General features: G+C 38.2%; 1 protein-coding gene across 1 annotated transcript in view; it reads right to left on the reverse strand.

The window, feature by feature from the left end:
* The window catches only part of LOC126483861 (protein bicaudal D), a 110,302-nt gene extending 90,801 nt beyond the window's left edge, over nucleotides 1-19,501 (reverse strand). Inside the window, exons 1-6 of the mRNA XM_050107083.1 lie at nucleotides 19,091-19,501; nucleotides 18,192-18,332; nucleotides 8,925-9,149; nucleotides 8,704-8,841; nucleotides 8,432-8,531; nucleotides 5,144-5,328 (exon numbers count right to left, since the gene is read on the reverse strand). Coding sequence (XP_049963040.1) covers nucleotides 5,144-5,328; nucleotides 8,432-8,531; nucleotides 8,704-8,841; nucleotides 8,925-9,149; nucleotides 18,192-18,332; nucleotides 19,091-19,312 — 1,011 coding nt within the window. The 5' untranslated portion in view covers nucleotides 19,313-19,501. The remainder of the gene's footprint in view (nucleotides 1-5,143; nucleotides 5,329-8,431; nucleotides 8,532-8,703; nucleotides 8,842-8,924; nucleotides 9,150-18,191; nucleotides 18,333-19,090) is intronic.
* Nucleotides 19,502-20,469: the final 968 nt, after the last annotated feature.

The raw sequence follows: 20,469 nt of genomic DNA on the forward strand, positions 1-20,469 counted from the left end.
TAGCAAACCCTGTCCTTCAGGTAGCCCCACAACCAGAAATCACAGGAAGTGAGATCAGGTGATCGAGTCCACCAAGCATTTGGAAATGATCGGCTGATAAAGGAATTGTTTCCAAATTTCTTTCAGAGAAGCAGGTGAACTTCGTGAGTGATGTGCGGTAGGGCCCCATCTTGCATGAAAACTGGCAAGTTCAATGCGTCTCTCTCCTGTAGGGTGGGTATGACATGCTGGCGAAGCATATTGCAGTAATGCTGGCCAGTCACACTGCCCGTCTTTGGTCCTTGAGTGCCAAGCTGTTCAAAAAAGAATGGGCCAATGACCAATGTAGCCATGAAGCCACACCTTATGGTGACACACTCACCATACAGAGGAACTTCATGCACACTGACTGAAGGTGAAGATGCCCACACTCGGCAATTCTGTGTGTTCACCTCATCTGTCAGAGGAAAATGAGCTTTGTCTGTCCATAGAATGGTCCAGGGCAGCCCTTGTCAACTTCAATCCTTGTGAGAAAGTGGAGAGCAAAGTCAACATGTCATTTGTGTACTGTGGTGCAAACTGCTGTACAATATGGATCTTATACAGATACCATTTGAGAATGGCTCAGAACACACATAGTGGACCGAGGGATGTTCACCTATTATGACACAGCAGGCGCACTGTCTGACGATCGGGTATTGCACACAGCGTTGTCTGCCATAGCAATAGCGATTTCATGAACCACTTGTGGTGCAACTGATCATCAGCCTCTTCCCAGAGTGACACCCAGCTGATTTGAATTACTTCGTCATGATCCGCATGGCAGGTGGAGAAAAAGGACACTTCTGTAATCCTTTCAGCCTGCGATATTCTTGAAGTGCAGCTGCAGCATTACTGTTGTTTTGGTAATACCAATAATGCTCTGCTCCTTTTGTCCAACAAGTGCACTGCAACTGCTCAGGTGTGTGAGACTACGAATCACGATGAATCATCACAGCACGTGGTGGCCATAGTTGGAACTGGTCAGTGGTGCTGTGATGCATGGAAATCATGCACCCCATACTCTGGACATTAATGCTACCAAGTTTGGTACTTGTCCTGTAATTAGTTTCTGCATTATAACACATTAAATAGGGAAAGTTTAATAATAACCACACAGTATATACTGAGAAGGTAAAGTGCTGGACAGGAATATGAAAAGTTAACATCAATGAAAAATTGCAGGCAATTTTCACAATGAGCAGGTGTGCTAAAAACATATTAGAAGTTTGGCTGAATTTTCACTGGCTGCTCTAGGTTCTAATACATCTTTTGAAAAAGTGTTTTCAGTAATTAAAGCGTTTTGGACAGATGAATAAGCAGATTCAAGTTAGAAACAGCAATAGCTTTGACAATGATAAAAACCACATTTGTTTGCCTACATTATATGGGCTTCTACGATCTGATCCTTAATGAAAATATACTTCTAGAGGAAACACATACCACTAACAAGCACTACTAAGGACCAGCGAGTCTGTACCATCATTTTCAATGCAGAATGTGAGACATCTGAATTTACATTTACAATCAAAATTTATATGCAATAGTGCTATTAAACTATATGGCAGGCTGTGTGAAACTAAATTAATATTAAGCCTATACTGACAGTAATTCTACTGCTTCCAGTATTTTGCTCCTTTGCACTGGACTTTTGTGCATTATTTTCGAAATGTCCTGTATCTGATCAAAAATAATACTGGAATTTGGTTTAGGAATAAGAAATGAGAGAGGTGAATGACTAATTAGTTTCTGTAAAGAAAATTCATTAGCAGTGGGTAACATCATTTGAACACCACAAAAGGAGATGTTGCACATGGATATCAAATTTGAATAGGGAAAGGTACAAGCTGGACTACATCCTGATGAAAAAAAGTTTTAGGAACTGTTTGAATACTGCCAAAGCTTATCCAGGAGCAGATACAAACTCAGACCACAACCTAGTAGTGGGAGAAATACAAGTGAAGTTGAAAAAAAGTCTGGAGAGGTAAAGCAAAAGAAAGACTAAACATAGAAAGACTCAAAGAGGTAGGAAAGGCATGAGATTTGGAAAACAGATTTATGGAAAAAAGGGGAAGAGGTAGTGTTGCTGAAATTGTTAATGACAAATGGATAAAAATGAGGATAGGACCTATGGACTCTACCAAAGAAGTACTAGGAATTAGAGTATCCCAAAGTACCAGGAAAGAATGGATAACAGGAAACATGTTGAAAAAGATGGAAGAGCGAAGAAAGTGGAAAAAATGTGGAAAAATGTAGAAACTGAAGAAGGCAAAAAGAGGTACAGGAAACTGAATAATGAATTAAGAAGAGAAACTGAAGAAGCAAGGAAAAATGGATGAAACAGAAATGCGATGAAATAGAGAAAATGGAGAAAGAGGGGAAGTATGAAATGATGTATAGACTGGCTTAGTGAGATAGTTTTTGAATGTAAAAGAAAGAGGAGTAACATGGAAATAGAAAGAGCAAATGGTACTCTAGCAGAAGAACCACAGGAGGTTTTGAACAGATGGCAAGAATATATTGAATGAGATACAAAGTGAAATTAAAGTTGAAGAGGAGCAATATGTGCAGGAAGATGGAAAGGGATTCACCATCTTGGAAGCAGAAGTAGAAAAGGCACTGGAGGAGATGAAGAATAGGAAGGCATGAGGAATTGATGATTTGCCAGCAGAACTGTTGAAGAGTCTGGGAAACAAGGCAAGAAAAGAAATAGTCTACCTCTGTAATGAGATATATGGCAACGGGGAATGGCCTGAGGGCTTTCTTGCAACAGTTATGATACCAATAGAGAAAAAGAGAAACACTAAGAAATGTGAAGAGCTTAGGACCATCAGTCTAATTTCTCATGCAGCTAAAGTGTTGCTGAGAGTGCTGAATAGAAGGCTATATGGCAAGCTGGATAGAGGGATTGAGATGAGCAGTTCAGATTTAGAAGAGAAAAAGGAACAAGAGATGCTATTGGCCTGTTAAGAACTACAAGGGAACTATAGGGGAAAGATATATGGAAAAAGGTAGAGAAATCTTTGCTGTTTTTATAAATTTAGAAAAGGCTTCTGACAGAGTTCAGTGGAACAAGCTGATGGATATTTTGAAGAGGAAAGGAGCAGACTGGAAATAGAAATGCCTGATACAGGTAAGTAAGGATAAGGATTAGAAATGAAATGTCAGAAGGAAGCAGCATTGGGCGAAGTGTTAGACAAGGTTGTTGCCTTTCCCCACTGCTGTTTAACACATACCTTGAAGAGACTATTGCGAAAGGCTTAGATGGGAAAAGAGGAATATGTATTGGTAGAAAGAGAATAGAATGTATAACATTTGCTGATGACATGGTATTAGTGGCAAAAAGTGAGTGGACAGTGAGTAACATGCTGAAAGATCTGAATGAAGCTTGTGTGCAATACAGGATGCAAATAAACACAGCAAAAACAAAGAGTATGGTCATCAGTTGAAGACACAGACTGTCCAGTATTAAAATAGGACAAGCTACCATTAGCCAAGTAAGTGCATTTAAATATCTTGGAAGCACAATAACTGAAGACTTGAGATGTCACCAGGAGATGAAAACTCGAATTGCCATAGCAAAGGAGGCATTCAACCGATAGGGAAGACTGTTGTGTGGCAAATTAGATAAAGGTCTAAGGAAAAGGCTTGGAAAATGTTTTGTCTGGAGTGTAGCACTATATGGTGCAGAAGCACGGATGCTGGGATGAGAGGATGAAAAAAAGGTTAGAAGCATTTGCAATGTGGATGTGGAGGAGAATGGAGAGAATAAGTTGGATGGAAAGAGTGAGTAATGAAAGAGTATTGGAAAGGGCTAGTGAGAGCTGGATGGAAAGAATGAGTAATGAAAGAATATTGGAAAGGGTTAGTGAGAGAAGATGTCTGCTGAAGGTTATAAGAGAAAGGAAAAAGAACTGGTTATGACATTCATAAAGAAGAAAGTGCTCGCTAGCGGATGCTTTGGAAGGACTGGTTTGTGGGAGAAGACTGAGAGGAAGAAGGAGATACAAGGTTATATGTGACATAAAGGGAAGAGGAAATTATGCAGACCTGAAGAAGATGGCAGAAGATCAAACAGCCTGGAGAACTACCATGTGAAAACCTGCCTTTTGGCAAAACACTAATGATGATGGAATCCTAAATTTGCTGCTTCTTTCAGCTATCAAATTTCTCTCACCCTCCATTTTTCCCAATACGATACCCAGTGACACAGTCTTCTCTTGTTGAAGGTCTCTGCAAAGTCATCCATCATTGGGAAAATATGTCACTTTGAAGAGTGAATATATAGAAGGACTAACACCATCACCTAGTTTTGTGGTCAAAACTATGGTTCCAACTTGGTGATAATTAAAACTTTGTGACTATCCTTTGTATTGTGTAACCTAAAGCATATAATCACCTTCACTGCTTCCAATATCTTCTACATTCTTTGTTCACTTAATTGTGGTTCTTAAACACTTTCACCATCTGAAAATACATTCATAAAATTCATTTCATTCCAATCTGTTCATCTCCAATTGTTGTTTAAGTTCTCCATCACCCAGTTTTCTTTCTCAAATTAATCATACATACAGTGACAAATGCTATTAAATGTCACACAGTGTGATTCAATCAGTTAATAATGGACATACAACAGACATAAACTGTATTCTCATACATTCTTTTAATTTCATAAGGAAGAGACAATTGTCGACTGCAGGTTATCCCCATTTTACTATCATAGAAGAACATTCCATCCCATACTGACCACTAAATAAATCACATATCTTAAATAAATGAGAAGCCAATAAAATCATTCGATCCACTTAACACAGATGTCTTCTGGGAGCCACATCCTCAATTTGATTGGACAGCCAACATGTCAAAAGGAAGTTCACTTTTTGATAACAAGAACACATATTTAATAAACAGCAGAAAGACACAAATCAAATAAATTGCAACTCAGACACTAGGTTTTTTTTTTTTTTTTTTTTTGAGCAACAAATGAGAGGAAACTGGACTATCCAAGGAACAGGAAGGAAATTCATCAAGAAAGATACAGCAGATCAATTCAAGGTGATTCAGCAATTAAATGAGGCTAAAATGACTGAAGTGTACTACAACTGCAGTAAGAAAAACTGATTACTTGTTCCAGTTGCTTCTCAAGCTTTTTGAGTTCATTGAGATGAATCTCACTGAAGAGGTCCACTTGTCTGTCATCAGGAGAACTAATATCCGCAACAGAATCACTCTTCAGATCAGCCTCAATGCGCCTCAGTACGGGAAGATCATCCTCCCCATCACTGCCAACAGTGTGGTCATCGGTAATACCTGTGTCACATTTCAAATGATAAAGCACTCATGAGGTAAAAATATTTAAAAAATATCTTCATTACAATACTTTATACATTTGATATGTAGGGCCCAGATTTTCATGTAATATCAACATGCAAAAATGTACATATTTATGTAATGAAAACTGGTAAAATACATATCACCAAAATATTTTCAAAAATATTTAACATAAACAATTATTTCAAATGAAATCAGCTTCTAGATCACACCATAGATTACTATATTGCTTTAATATGCACTCTTAATATGGACTTAAATGTGACATAAACAGGAAAAGTACTTTAAAAGAAAGCACATTTTACATTACTTAATGTTTTATTTTGAAAGTTATATTGCACTACCGGTAATAATATAAATTAATTTTGTTCATGTCTGTTTACTAAAATGTCCATTTTCACTGAAGTTACTAAGGTATCCTAAACACACCTCTCATTTTGAAATGCAACGAACAACCACATAATTCTATCAAGTCTCAGAAGTCAAAGAACGCCACCGATCAGAAAGAATGTTTTTATAGGAGGAAAATATCTTCACGTCACAGGATGTTAATGGAACAAATTTTAGGAGATGAAACACTCCTGGAGAGATATCTGCCAAAGTGTCTTCTTCTCCCAAACTGAGCATATTACAGATAGTATGCAGAAGTCAAGTAGCCTGAATTTCTTGCCAAAATCGTGTCAAACTTATTCACTAGCTAGTGCCCAACATCACTTCTAATATCACTCAGTTACAGTTGGGCTGCTAACAGAGTGTCTCTGACAGCAGGCAGCTATATTGTCAATGCAACATGCAGCTGTTTGTCATTATGCAGTGTCAGTCGCCCGACCAGGAATATCATACCCGAAAATTTAAAGAGCCATTTTAACGCCACACTACTGAAGCATGAAAAACCACCACTAACCCTGAAGGCAGAAACACACATACTTTATAATTAAAAAGGCTTGGAAAAATGTCAAAATAAAGTAAAGATTAAACAATAGAAAGTCCAGGTAGGAATCTCAACAACGTACAAAAATACAGATTGCTACTTACCGTAAAGAAGACACGTCAAATCGCAGAATTAAAAGACAATCGCATAAAGCTTTCAGCCAAGCCTTCGTCAGTAAAACACACACACACACACACACACACACACACACACACACACAAAAGCTGGCATATCTCATGCACACATGAATTATTTTCTTTACATTGTTAAAGTATAAAGATTATGATGTTTCAGCATTTTTACTGTGTCTTGTGGAAGATGTCAGACTCCACAGTCTTCAAAGGGACTGTGACAATATTTGTGAAAATGCATGACAATATTTTTCTGTTTTTTGGAAGTAATACTCCCACCTCACACACAAAATTTTGACATATTTTCATTTAAAAGTATTATTTCTGTCTGCAACATATGATTTCACCTAAGCCTGCATGATTTATGTTGCACTGAAATAGCAATGATATAGCATAAAGCACATCACTCCATGACCATTTTCTTCTGCAGAGTTTTATCAACATTGTAAACATTACATGATTCATGCTCCGTCACAGATTCCAGCAGTTCTGCCTTTTTTGTTTCCCTATTAAATGAGACTATGCTGGTCATCTCTATCTAGTCCACAGTGTCACTCTTCCTACTGCTGCATGCAGGGGTTCATTGAACAGGAGAGAGCCATATGGTGCATTACTGAATATTATAGTATTATGTTTTATTTTTGGAAGCTAAGAGCCTACAAACCACTCTTTAAATTTCATTGTCATCATTTCCTCATGGTAGTCCCCAGATATCTTTGATGTAAACAGCAGCAAAGCATTTGGAAGAAACCAACCAACTGTTTCAGCACATAAAGGAATGAACCGCCTGTCTTTTTCCAGTTGGTTCATTTTCGTCATTCAGAGTCGTCAGTCTATGCAGTTAGCTTGAATAATCAGCATTTACTTATGTTTTGTCCAACCAAAGCATTTTTTGAGCTTTGCACTTAAGATACTCCTTCAAGAAACAGAATCTCCAGGTAACAATATCCTCTTGTTTGAACATAACTCTTCTATCAGAAAATGTTTTCCATCGAAACCCTGTCCTCTTTAGTACTTCTGAAACACTGGTTTTTCCTATAATAATAATAATAATAATAATAATAATAATAATAATAATAATAATAAAACTGGTTATCTCGTACTGAGAGAAGCAGCTTCATCTGGGAGGGATATTTTTCCTTGTGTAATAGTCATATACATATCACCAAATTGCATTCTGCTGAAAATCAGCCCGTTCCACTGTTTTAGCAGCACACATTCAGGTTTTTCTGGAGTCAAAAAGAGTAGCTGTTGGTACCTGTGGATCTTCAGCACACTTGTCCCTAATTATTTTCATCACAGAGGTCGTTCCAGTTTCCAGAACTGCAGCTAATCATTTGACAACATTCAATAATGAGCTCCTTAGTGGTCATTCAATAGATATTCAAAGGGGGGAAAGCAGAAGCCAAGCCAGGATGGTCCCAACTTCAGTGAGAGGACAGGCAGAGACAAAAGGCTTATCTCATCCTTGCATCCCCTTTTGTCCTTAGCTGTGTCTCCTCAAACTGGGGTCAGTGTGAACTACAATCCTTTTTTCAACCTTTCCCCATTCAACACTCTTTCTTCCTCAATGAGGGAACTTACAGTTCTGAGAGCTGTGTAAAGTGTCTTTTTACTTTAATTGTATCTATTGGCAGTATTTTTAATTTTGTCTTCTGAAGATGGAAACTGGCTAGTCATTCTGACAATCTGTAATTTTAGTTTTCAAGTGAATACATAAGCTATAAGTAGAGACATTTTGAAATAATTAGTAAAAGGAAATTTGTTAACAGATTTGAACACTGTCTGATAAAAAGGAGTGAAGGGAGAACAACAAAATATTTATGAGAGCCAGCATCCAAAAATTAAAGCAAAGGACTGTTAGTAAAAACAGTAGAATTTACACAATTATTTCATAAAATTACACCACTAAAAGATCATTCGGTGTCTTTTGAAGAAAATTTTGTGATACTGTTTTCAAAGTCAGTTCACAATATTTAAAAATATTATAAAAGAAACATTTTTTTCTGCAGTTACTTACCTCTAATGCTAAATGCTAAATTACTCAGGTTATACATGGATTCATTATTGATGTGTTTGTCCAATTCCTTCTTCAATGCATATTTCGCTTCACGTTCTGCCTAAAACAGAACAGTTGTGCAATGATATATGGCTCAAAACATAACAGCTATTTTTTTACCCATTAAAACACCTCACAGTTGCTACTGCAGTAGATCATGAAGACAAAACAGCTATTTTTTTACCCATTAAAACACATCACAGTTGCTACTGCAGTAGATCATGAAAACAAACCTGTAGAGACTGCAAAGCCTCTTCCATTTGCTTCTCAGCAATTTCTTTCAGTTTTGTTAACTCATCAACTTGCTGGTGAAGCAATTCTAAGTCTTCCTGCAGTCTACGGAGTTCATGTTTGGCACCTTCAAATTCCACCTAAACAAGAAAATTTTCATTAAGTATATGCTGTTTTTCTTATATCAAAAGATGGATTAAATAATGATTAGATTTTTTCATACCTGTGATGATTTGAGCATTGAAACTTGCTTTTGCAAGCTAATGTTTTCCTCCTCGAGTTCTGAATAATCTGTCAGCAAACTGGTTTCCCGCGACTTCAGCTCCCTCACTTCAGCTCTCAATTTCCTTCTTTCTAGGTCTGCAAGTTCTTTATTTTTATCCAGGTTACTATTTTCCTGCATTATTCTGTCTCTTTCATTCACGACTCGCTCAAGTTCTTGACGGAGCTAACAACAAAGATCAAATGGTGATACATGGTTTGTCATTTGACTTATGCAATTCATGTATCTTTTTTTATACTTCTGAATTCTGATATTCCTTTGTCTTCTCAACAGGAATATATAAAGGCAGGTACAAACGTAGGTCACTGCTCAGTTCTGAGATACAAAAGGCAAGCTATATCTTCTGCCAGTCTACTGATACTGTTTTGACTTCTTTAAGTAACAAACCAACATTTATTCTTTCTTGTGAAAAAATTGATTAATTAAAGCTCAAATGTATACAGTAAGTAAATGGAAATTGGGAGGAATGGGGAGAGGAAGTGGTAGTTCTATTAGATCTGTTCATTCTCAAAAGAAATGTCTGACAATTTCAATCATTAATTCACTTTATGGGATACATATCACAATCTGTTGCATTAAAATGTCAAAGAAGATGTAAGATTATTCTGCAACAGAACTTTAGGCAGCACCTCATGTTTGTAACTGCCTATTGTTTGAAGTGTCATCAGCACCATTCATCATCAAGTCAACAGGAGAGTCGTGGTTAATGTATTAAAATAATGTATCAGCATATTTGCTAATTCTTTGTAAATCTCTTACTACTTTGCCGTAACACAGCTCTGCAAAACGAAAAGAAGTCTGCAAATGTAACACACACATTAAGCTATCAACATTCAACAGAAAGAAGCTGTGTATGTTTGCTCTGATATGAAGCTTCATTTCTCCTAACACACCAACTCTTCAGAAGTTGAGAGATGACTTTTCCTGTCAATGAAAATTTCATCTCACTCATCTTGACTTTACCTGTCAGACTCTTAAATTCTCCCAATCCTCTGTGAGTCTATTAACTCTACATCAGAATAATAATTTAATATTCGTAGACTCAGAAAAAGCTTTTGACAATGTTGACTGGAACAACGTCTTTCAAATTTTACAGCTAGCACAGGTAAAATACAGGGAGTTAAAGGCAATTTACAATTTGTACAGAAACCAGATGGCAGTTATAAGAGTAGCGAGGCACAAAAGGGGAGTAGTGGTTGAGAAGGGAGCAAGAAAGAATTGAAGGCTATACCCGATGTTATTCAATCTGTATACTGAGCAGGCAGTAAGGGAAACAAAAGAAAAATTTGGAGTAGGAATTAAAGTCCAGGGAGAAGAAATAAAAACTATGAAGTTTGTTGATGACATAATAATTCTGTCAGAGACAGCAAAGGACCTGGAAGACCAGATGAACAGAATGAACAGTGCCTTGTAAAGAAGAATGTTGTCAAATTAAGTCGGGTGATGGCGAGGAAATTAGATTAGAGAATGAAGCACTTAAGGTAGTAGATGATTTTTGCTATTTGGTAAGGAAAATAACAGATGACATTCGAAGTAGGAAGGATATAAAATGTAGACTGACAATGGCAAGAAAAGTGTTTCTGAAGAAGAGAAATTAGTTAACATTGAGTATGGATTTCACTGTCAGGATGTCCTTTCTGAAAGTATGTGTATGAAGTGTAGACATGTATAAAAGTGAAACATAGACAATAAACAGTTTAGACAAGAAGAGAATAGAAGCTTTTGAAATGTGGCGCTTTACAGGAATGCAGAAGATTAGATGGGTAGATTGCATAACTAATGAGGTGGTACTGAACAGAATTGGGGAGAAGAGGAATTTGTGGCACAACTTGACCAGAAGAAGAGATCGGTTGGCAGGAAACGTTCTGAGGCATCAAGGGACCAGCAATGCAGTACGGGAGGGAAGCGTGGGGATAAAAATTGTACAGGGAGATGAAGGGATGAGTACAGTAAGCAAATTCAGGGGGATGTAGGTTGCAGCAGTTACTTGGAGATGAAGAGGATTGCACAGGACAGAACAGGATGGGGTGCCGCATCAAACTGGTCTTTGGACTGAAGACCATAATACATTTCAGTCCACAAATAAATTTATTCTGGGCATTCAGTCAACTTCAGGTGTGTTGCTCTATTACTTTTCACTACAGTTTTCATACTCCGAGACCTGCCCTGCCCATCACTCCAAACTTTCCCCCTACTCACATTCACATTGCCCCAATGCTTTCACAGTAGTTTGTTGTTCTGTATGCAATTCATTCTGTAGTCAAATTCTGAAAATACTATGACATAAAATAAAAGAAGTATACAATCTCCCAAGTAAAGTTCCATGTGTATTTATAGAAACGCAAAATATTCAAAGTAAACAGCTCAACACACAGTACCTCTGAAAATCAAAAATTATCCTGATACTTTCTACTTATTATGCAAGACTTTTACTCAGTTTATGACTATCGTAGTTCACAAAGATGTAGTTTATAGAGGATATGCTTTCCCAAACCCACAAAGATTGTCACCAGCCGTTATGCAAGGGCTTAATGCATAAGCTAACCGAAGTGGACAACAAATAAACAGATCACATTCTGGTGTTCCTAAATTATAGCAGCCTGGTGTTCTAAGGCAGTTATTTCACACACACACACACACACACACACACACACATGCGAACTAAAAAGGAGGAAATCAGATCAGTTACTAAATTACTGAAAAGTAAAGACTCAGAGATGGGTAAGATGAAATATCAAGTAGACTTATGAAGATCAGTGCACTTTCACAGCCAGTCAGTTTCTTGACATGTTAAAATAATAATTGGTAAAACTGCTTTATGTACAGAGACATTAAAGAGACAATCACAGACCATATTCCTTACTGTTGGTGTTTTTAACATAATTTATAAATCAATAACAGCATATATCAGTCCACACATTTAGTTACACTCTGAAGTTTAACATCAGAAAAGCAGCATCAACAGAAAATACACTTTATTCAGTTGTGTGTGAGGTACTTGCAGCACAGAAGAAGTTGAGTAGATTCCTTCTGTGCTGCAATAAAAGTGTCTGATTTTGTTAACTACCAACTACCCCTGTATAAATATGGTAAACTGTGGGGCTGGAAGACAACAAACAACAGAGTTTTCCACATAGACTCAACAGTAAGCTAAAGGTCTTCCTCAATTCTCAATAAACAGAATAAATTTGAACTGACTCAGATCTCCAGATCTCTCTCTCTCTCTCTCTCTCTCTCTCTCTCTCTCTCACACACACACACACACACACACACACACACACACACACACCTTATCCAGAAACAGATTTCCTATCCTTGTCTACCAAGTCAGTCACCTACTATCCCCCACATACCCACTCTCTGGCCAGAAAGGTGCACACCTTTCGTGACTCAGTATGACTCAGGACTGTAGCAACAATCACAATCTCCACCAGGGTTTCAACTATGTCTTGTCATGCTCTGAAATGAGAAATACTCTCCCCACCCCTTCCACATTATTATCTCATCATGTGCACACAACCTTCAAAATTTCCTTGTCACTCCCTATTCCACTCCTGCTCTCAACTCCTTGCCCAATATCCCTGCACTAGATGTAGATATAATATCTGTCCCACACATCCTCCCATTACTACATATTCCAGTCATGTCACAGGCATCACCTACCCCAACAATGGCACGGCCAGCTGTAAAAGCACCCATGTGACCCATCGACTCAGCTGAAACCACTCTGCCACATTCTATGTGGGTATGACAATTAACAAGCTGTCTGTCTGCGTGAATGGTCATTACCAAACTGAGGTCAAGAGCCAGCTGATCCACTCAGTTGCTGAGAATGCTGCCCATAACCATGTGCTTGACATCAATAGCTGCTTCACAACATTCCCCCAACCATTCTTCCCACATACAAGTACTTTTCTGGATTGTAAAGGTAGGGAACTCCACCTCCTTGTTCTCATGTCACTTTCTTTGCTTTCACTCCAGCCCTACTCACAACTGCATGGTTCTCTCCCCGTCTCTTGTTTGAACACCCGCCCCCCCCTCCCCCCCAACTCCCAGGACAGTTTCCTGAAGCTGCATCTAGCAGCTCACTAGCCTGTACCCACCATGGCCCTGCACACTCCCATAGGCAGCACTAACCTCTTCCCCAACCCCTACCTTGTTACCCCTTCCCACTTCCCACCCCACACTTTCTCTGTACACCTCCTATCCAGCAAAGAGTAACTGCCCACCTCAGACACAGCCAGACCTTTGTGCCTAGAGATGACAGAGAACATGTGTGTGTGAAATGTGTGCAAGTTTGTTGTCTACATCTGATGACTTCGTCTGAAAGCTTAATCATATCCAGTAGTCTCTCTCATTGTGTGCCTGTCTGCCACTCAGGAACTCCACTATGTGCTGAGTAGCAATCCATCCTTTTCAAGGTGTGTGTGTGTGTGTGTGTGTGTGTGTGTGTGTGTGTGTGTGTGTGTGTGTGTGTGTGTGTGTGTTTGGAACTCACTGCAGGGTATTAGCGTAGAAAATGAGCACTTGAAATGTTCGGTATAAGGTGTGGTACACTGGAAAACAAAGCAAATCATGAATGTGATAGACAATGGAATTAATAAAGGAAACTATTCAAGTAGCAAATCCTTTCTTATTTTCTGGTGCCCTTAATCCATCCAAAGCTGAGACAGGACTGCTACCAATTGTTCTCTTATTCCATGGAGGGCCAGCTATACCATTACAGGCTATTATTATGACGGGGTTGACACAATGAAAGATATTATTTTAAAGCCAATAGCAGCTCACTCTACCCTCCCACCCCCCCCCCCCCCCTCCCCCCCAGACTTTACATAGATGGATTTGGGAAAACTGCCTAAAGACCATAACCAGGCTGCCTGGCACACTGGCCTTGGTCATTAACCCATAAGGCATATTCGACCTGGGGCCAGCGCACCCACAGTGTCCTGGAAGAGGACGTTTTAACATGTTTGGGTGCATCAATTAGCAAATGATAAATGTAATAAAAACTGTAATGAGTAAGCTTAACCAATCACCAAATTTGTAAGCATTGGGCAGTACACACACATATAAACCAGATCTGAAGCATGACAGTTTATGAACTTAATCCTCCTTCAAAGCACACAGGCATACACACACTTAAACAGGTACATAGTACTGATGCTGCAACTCAGCTTGGTTTAGGGCTGGTTGCTTTGGTGTAACAGAGAAGATTCACAAGGAAGAAAAGCAGTGAAGAGAGGATTCCAGGGAATGGAGGTGCAAAGACTAGGAGAGGGCTGAATTACAAGAAGAAGGGGATAAGAATACAGTATCAGAGTGAGACCAGTCTGGTACATACATGGATAATGGTATGCTATACACATAAAACAAACTGAATTAAGAGGGCCAGACTGAAGTAACGAGAAGTAAGATGATGTTTTCTTGGAGTAGGATAAATGGAGAAAACAGGGGTAGATGAAAGACATGTACACAAAAAAAGATAGTGCAGCGTCATAATGCTGCTTTCACATGTGATCCTAAATGTAATGGAGTAGGACATACATGTCACGGGATATAATGAAATAGGTCTTGCACTTGTGTTGTTCACGCTGATATAACCTATGTGGCAAGGGTTTGGAAGAAATACCAGTACACAGACAGACTGAGAATCTCTTATACGATGGGTGGGGAGTTGCATAATGCTCTAGAGGACATTGGAATAATTTTTTAGAAGGTACCTCTAATTTTGAAGATCAACGTAAAGGAAGGCCAACTCCTGGCATGGGAGGTGGTTCAGCTGGTGTTTTTCTCTATGCCAAAGTAGTGGATGTCTTTCACAGTGCTAGGATGTGGAAGAGTATAGTATGGGATATCTGTCTGTGAAACACACAGCCAAGTGAGGGTGGGGATGAGGGGGGAGGGGCTCTTATCTTGGAATGGGTTCAGCATACTATAATTTGGATTGTTCCATAAATCAGATGTGTCATTTGGTAATGGTAAGACAGTATTAGAGATACTCTTGATTCTGAAAAAGATGGTAAATTTCAAAATGAGGGTATTATTGGAGGAGCTTCATTCTTGGATGGTGGGTTATTGATCTGAAGAGGACCAGATAATATGGATAGGTTGGTTGGTTGGTTTGGGGAAGGAGACCAGACAGCGTGGTCATCGGTCTCATCGGATTAGGGTAGGATGGGGAAGGAAGTCGGCCGTGCCCTTTCAGAGGAACCATCCCGGCATTTGCCTGGAGTGATTTAGGGAAATCATGGAAAACCTAAATCAGGATGGCCGGACACGGGATTGAACCGTCGTCCTTCCGAATGCGAGTCCAGTGTCTAACCACTGCGCCACCTCGCTCGGTAAATATGGATAGGAATAAGCTGTTAAAGTTGCAGGGTTGTGAGGACACAGTTTCTCCAGAACATGATGGTATCATCAGCGAACTTGTGTCAGACAAGGGATGTACCAGATTTCCACACAAGGGTGTCACATAAAAGATCATACATGTGTTGCAGATTAGTTAGCATATCTTCAGCTAGCATTGGTCAGCTGTGAAATAAATGAGATGTTTGGAGTTTACAGGATGGTGGAAGAGGCAATGTTTGAAGTAACAAGGCAATAAGCATGAGAGATGAAAGGTGGGGGTATTAACAACGGCAAGCAGGGGAAAATGTGGTCACATGTTGCAACTATGGAGAGGTCACTGAAGAAATGGTTATTGACCTTGATGTAAGAAGTTAGGGAGCAGACAATGGGTTGCAGTTGTAGGTCAACTAGGGCAGCAAGTAAGAATCCCAGCATTGGGTTGTTACATTTGCAATTTTTAAAATTATATAAAAATATGGTCTGCATGGAGTGGTGGGAGTGAGGACAAATATGGATTTGTGCGAGAGGTTCTGAGACTGGCCTTGGGATGTAAACTGGCAATGGAGGTCACGCGCGACTTATGGAACAGGATTTCTACAACATTTTTAGGTGGTTGTGTCTGACAACTAGCAGAGCCTTTCTGTCTGGTAATCACTGTGCATCATCTAAACAGTGATAGAATCTTTATTTATGTTTATTTTAGGGAATTAGATTTTATTAATTTGAAATTTGGAGGCTTGTGTCGTGTGCACAAAATGTAATTCAATCAGCTGACTAAAACCAATACATGTGCAGCCTGTCATGCAGAACTGTATGTGTGACCCACCCTCAGTCAACAGTAACCAGGAGATATGTCTACTATAGATTTTATAACAGCCAATTTTTCAGTCTTCTACACCCATATGTCTATTTAATACTAATGTCACAACAGACATTATTGTGACTGATTAACTAAAAAAATCAGTCAACAACTCTGTCCCCCTGCTCCCCTCAGATGATAGAAACTTTGCTGGGCAGGAGATTCCCAAGAGATCAATAGGAATTTGAGCCTTTTTGTCTTTAGTCATAATTTCATTTTAAAGTTGAGTTGCATCATTGCATATTTTAATTTAAGATATCTATTATTGCAACTAATGCAAGAATAGTTGTTACCAGCTCAATATGAAAGTTCCAAGATAAATGATAAAGTAAAATAATCACTTGAAAAGATAGGGCACGCAAGGGCTTGAAAATAAAAATGCTTCAGATATGAAATAAACAATTCTAATAAGTAAATGTTATTTACTCAATAAACCATGTGAAAGTTCTTGAGTAACTGGCAATAAGGGAATTATGAAATATTACAAAAAAGGTCTACTCAAATAATGAGGCTAATGAAGGGAGGGGGAGGGAAAGCTTCTCAGAATACAACTTCTTAAAAGTCACGAGTCTTTCTCAATATTTGTTCAGTATAAACAAACACTAAATGACATTAATGTCACACAGAGAATCACTGGTGGTCTCAAAATATGTTCTAAAAACTACATCTTTTTCAAATAGAAAAAAGATTGACACTGACACCTGGAAGGGTGCTATGTTGCTTCACAATGACTCACACGCACAACATGGCTGCAGCAGTTAACAGCCGTTCTTTCTGTTCTGAATATGTTAACACACATAATTGGGCTCAGCCACTGGAATGGTGATGGCTTTATGCCTGATCGTCACAACTAGTTCCAGACATTCTGAGAAATAATGCAAACTATGAAACAAAAATACAACTTTTATGTTATTGGCCATAAGTTCTGCCTGCAGCTGGCTGTAATAATGAGCACTTGAGGTAGGCAATGAGCAATATGACAATGATCACTAGAACAGAAATTGTGACCAAACTCATTGTCTGAATGGCTGTTGCTACAGTAGCTACACTGTAAACACAATTATTAATTAATGGCACTTGTTTGTATTTGTATTGTCTATTGTATTTGTCTATTTTTGATTTACAATTTCATTCTTAGTAAAGGTGTGGGTTGGCTGCAATGCATGCATACATGTATTGCTGCTAAATAAAGAGTAAATTTTAAAACTATTTTACTATAAGTTCTGCAGTTTTAAGTGGATACAGCTTCTTTATTGTGGTCCTTTCTTGTTTTGTTATTTGTATATGTATACTCCGACATATCCAGTATTATTGAAATTATAAATGATGAAAAATAAATAAATATCATAGATTTATTGGTGTATGCCAATGTGTGTGCAGGGGGCACAACAGTTAGTTCATAACGGTAATATTTTTTTCCTGTATAATATAGTAGCACATTGTCTGTTTTTATTTCTCACAACAGGTGGGTCTATGTTAACTTGGAGCCTGTGTGACCTGTCCCTCTTTCCCTGTGTTCATCAGCACGACGCTTTTTTCTCCCTGATGAAAACACACGATACAGTTTGGATGGGGAAAAAGTTCAATATATCCCTGTTTTGTATGAAGTGAGGAATTCAGTGAAGAGGAGATACATGTAACTGTGTAACACGGACTTGGAGTTAATCTGTATGGGTATCCTTGAAGAATATGTAACTTAATTCCTCTTATGGACTCTAAAATAAACATGATCCTACCATATGTGGCACAAGGGTCTAAGGAATGTCAACATGTGCCAAACCAACCCAAATAAAACTTAAAAGCTACACTAGTTTGGATTATTTGGAAATATATGATTATTATTTCTTTAAGTAACCTCTGACAGCTTTCTGCCTACACATACACTGAAGATGAAATCTGAAATTTCAAGATCATTGCAATCTGTCATTTTCATGTGTGTCATCTTAAACTACTATTATCTGGCTTTTAATTCAATAACAATAGTTCATAATGTAACATACCTGCTTTGTCTCATTTTCCAGATCCAGTATTTGAGAATTTAGCGACGTTTCACGGGCGGCTGATTCATAAAGAAGTGATTCTTCCTGCTCTATGCCACTTTTTGTTGTTACTTTATGAGTTGTTTGAAATTTTGCAAGTGCCTTGGAGAACAAAAAGAATACTGGTGTATAAATATTGGCTAATATTATGAATACTTTAAAGAATATTAAACCCCAAATTGGGTTGTATCTTGTTTGATACTGACTAATTATTACTTATACTTGGGCACATATCTTGACATGCAATAAAAGTATCGACTGCTTAAAACACATAATGAATCCAGAAATATTAGTGTAAATGAAAATGCAGCCAGTTACACTGAAACATGTTGAAAATAATGTAACATATGAAGACATTCTAAATACAATAAACCTTTAGCTATATCGTTTACCGTTATTTCAAATAATGACTCACAGCAGAATGCTTTTAGAAAGATCAAAGGAAAAAAGCTGATGTGACAGTAACCAAAGACTGATAGAAGAGATTTCATGGTGAGTGCAATTATTCTTGGCATTGGACTATCATCAGTGTGGTTATTAAAATTGTGAGATATACAGTAACTCTCTGCAAAACTCAGTAAAATATGGATTAATGTCTTCGTGCCTGACCTTTATGTCATAGCCAACAGCTTACACATTTAAAAAAATATTATTGACGTAAAACTAATAACTGGAAGCTTTCTGTGTCTGCTGTTAGGCAATATATAGATTGATACACTAATGGGTACTGATAAAACAAAGTGAGCATCTCCAATATAACTGCTGCAAATAAAGCAAATTTGGAATAACCTCCACAGTATAAAGCATTTCTAGTATTACTGTCCTACATTAAATTTCGAATTTTATTCGGAGTAACCAACCTCTTGAGTGATTTCAAGTTCATGTTTCGCATTTTCATATAGTGTTTCAAGTTCGTCGCACTTTTGTTGAAGCGCACTTTTTTCCTCCAAAAGAACCAGTCCATACTGTGCAGACTGTATGTTCTCGCTACTCGCCTGATCCAGTTCACGGCTAAGTCGAGCAATTTCTTCTTTCAGTTCTTCCACAGTCGCTTCTTGAGAACTGGATTCTGATGATGCCATATTTGCAGTTTCCTATGGAACAATAACCGAAACTATCTAATAGAATTTCGTTTTAATTTACAGTGTCCTCTGCTTAACCATGCTCTCATATTCATCAACAATTAATGCCACGAGGGAGAAAAGGAACGGGTTTTGTGTACTAAGATTCAATCTTTAGCCACCGTCCCCTTCACTTGCGACGGCGGTAGCCATCTGTCATTATCTGTTTCACTACGCGGTTCATATTCATAAATAGAACTAGAAGCTGATGATTCCATCCCGAAAGCATTTCTCACCCGTAAATTCGCAGCAAAAATAATTATTCCAATAATTTGGCAATTAAGGGAAACGATGCCAAATTTCCAACACTAAAGATCTGAAATGATGACGGAAATGACTAGTGAAAATCAATTCCTAATTTACAGACGTGTAGGTTGTGTACAGCCTTGCATACAGTATTCAAATTTCAAAGTATTCCCGAAAATTTATAGTTCTCAGCTATCGCATAAACCTGCCTGGCATGAAGTCGGATTTTTTAGTATCCACACTGTCTCACAAACTCTGGTCGGACGGAACAGTTATCGCAGTAGGTCCTGTCTAGTGTCTACAATACATTCGTCCATAACCACACCTCGAGAGCAGACGGTAGTAGCGTTATGTTCCTGTGAAGTACAGAAGTAGGCCCTGTTCTGAATTCAAGGTCACCAAATACTTAGAAGTGATTTACACCAAATTCTTTACGTTAACGTTACGGTATGGGATGGATTAATTACATGAACCGAGACATTTGCTTCAGAAGAGTGGCCAGCTCTACATTACTTTAGTACATCTATTATCGGTAATCGACTATGCACTGAACGTCGGACGGTACATCAACCCCGTATGTGTTAATCAGTCCTTATTAACGGCTGGAGAATGGAAAAAAGATAGGCGGTTGTCCGAGATTGTACCACATTTTTTGAGTTTTGAACCTACTTATGCCGTTTAGGGCAAATACTCATTATGCAAGAAGTGAAAACAATCCCACTTTTATGGTACACCTTCGTGAGGTTTACAGTAAGCTTGGTTCTAGTAAAGAATATGCTAATTCTTATCATGTTTTTTGTGTTTAGTTTATATAATTTGTAATGCACTCAACCAGAACAAACATATGTACCATATAATGTTCAGCTTTTGTG

The sequence above is a fragment of the Schistocerca serialis genome, chromosome 6, assembly GCF_023864345.2.
Source record: "Schistocerca serialis cubense isolate TAMUIC-IGC-003099 chromosome 6, iqSchSeri2.2, whole genome shotgun sequence".
Lineage (NCBI taxonomy): Eukaryota > Metazoa > Arthropoda > Insecta > Orthoptera > Acrididae > Schistocerca > Schistocerca serialis.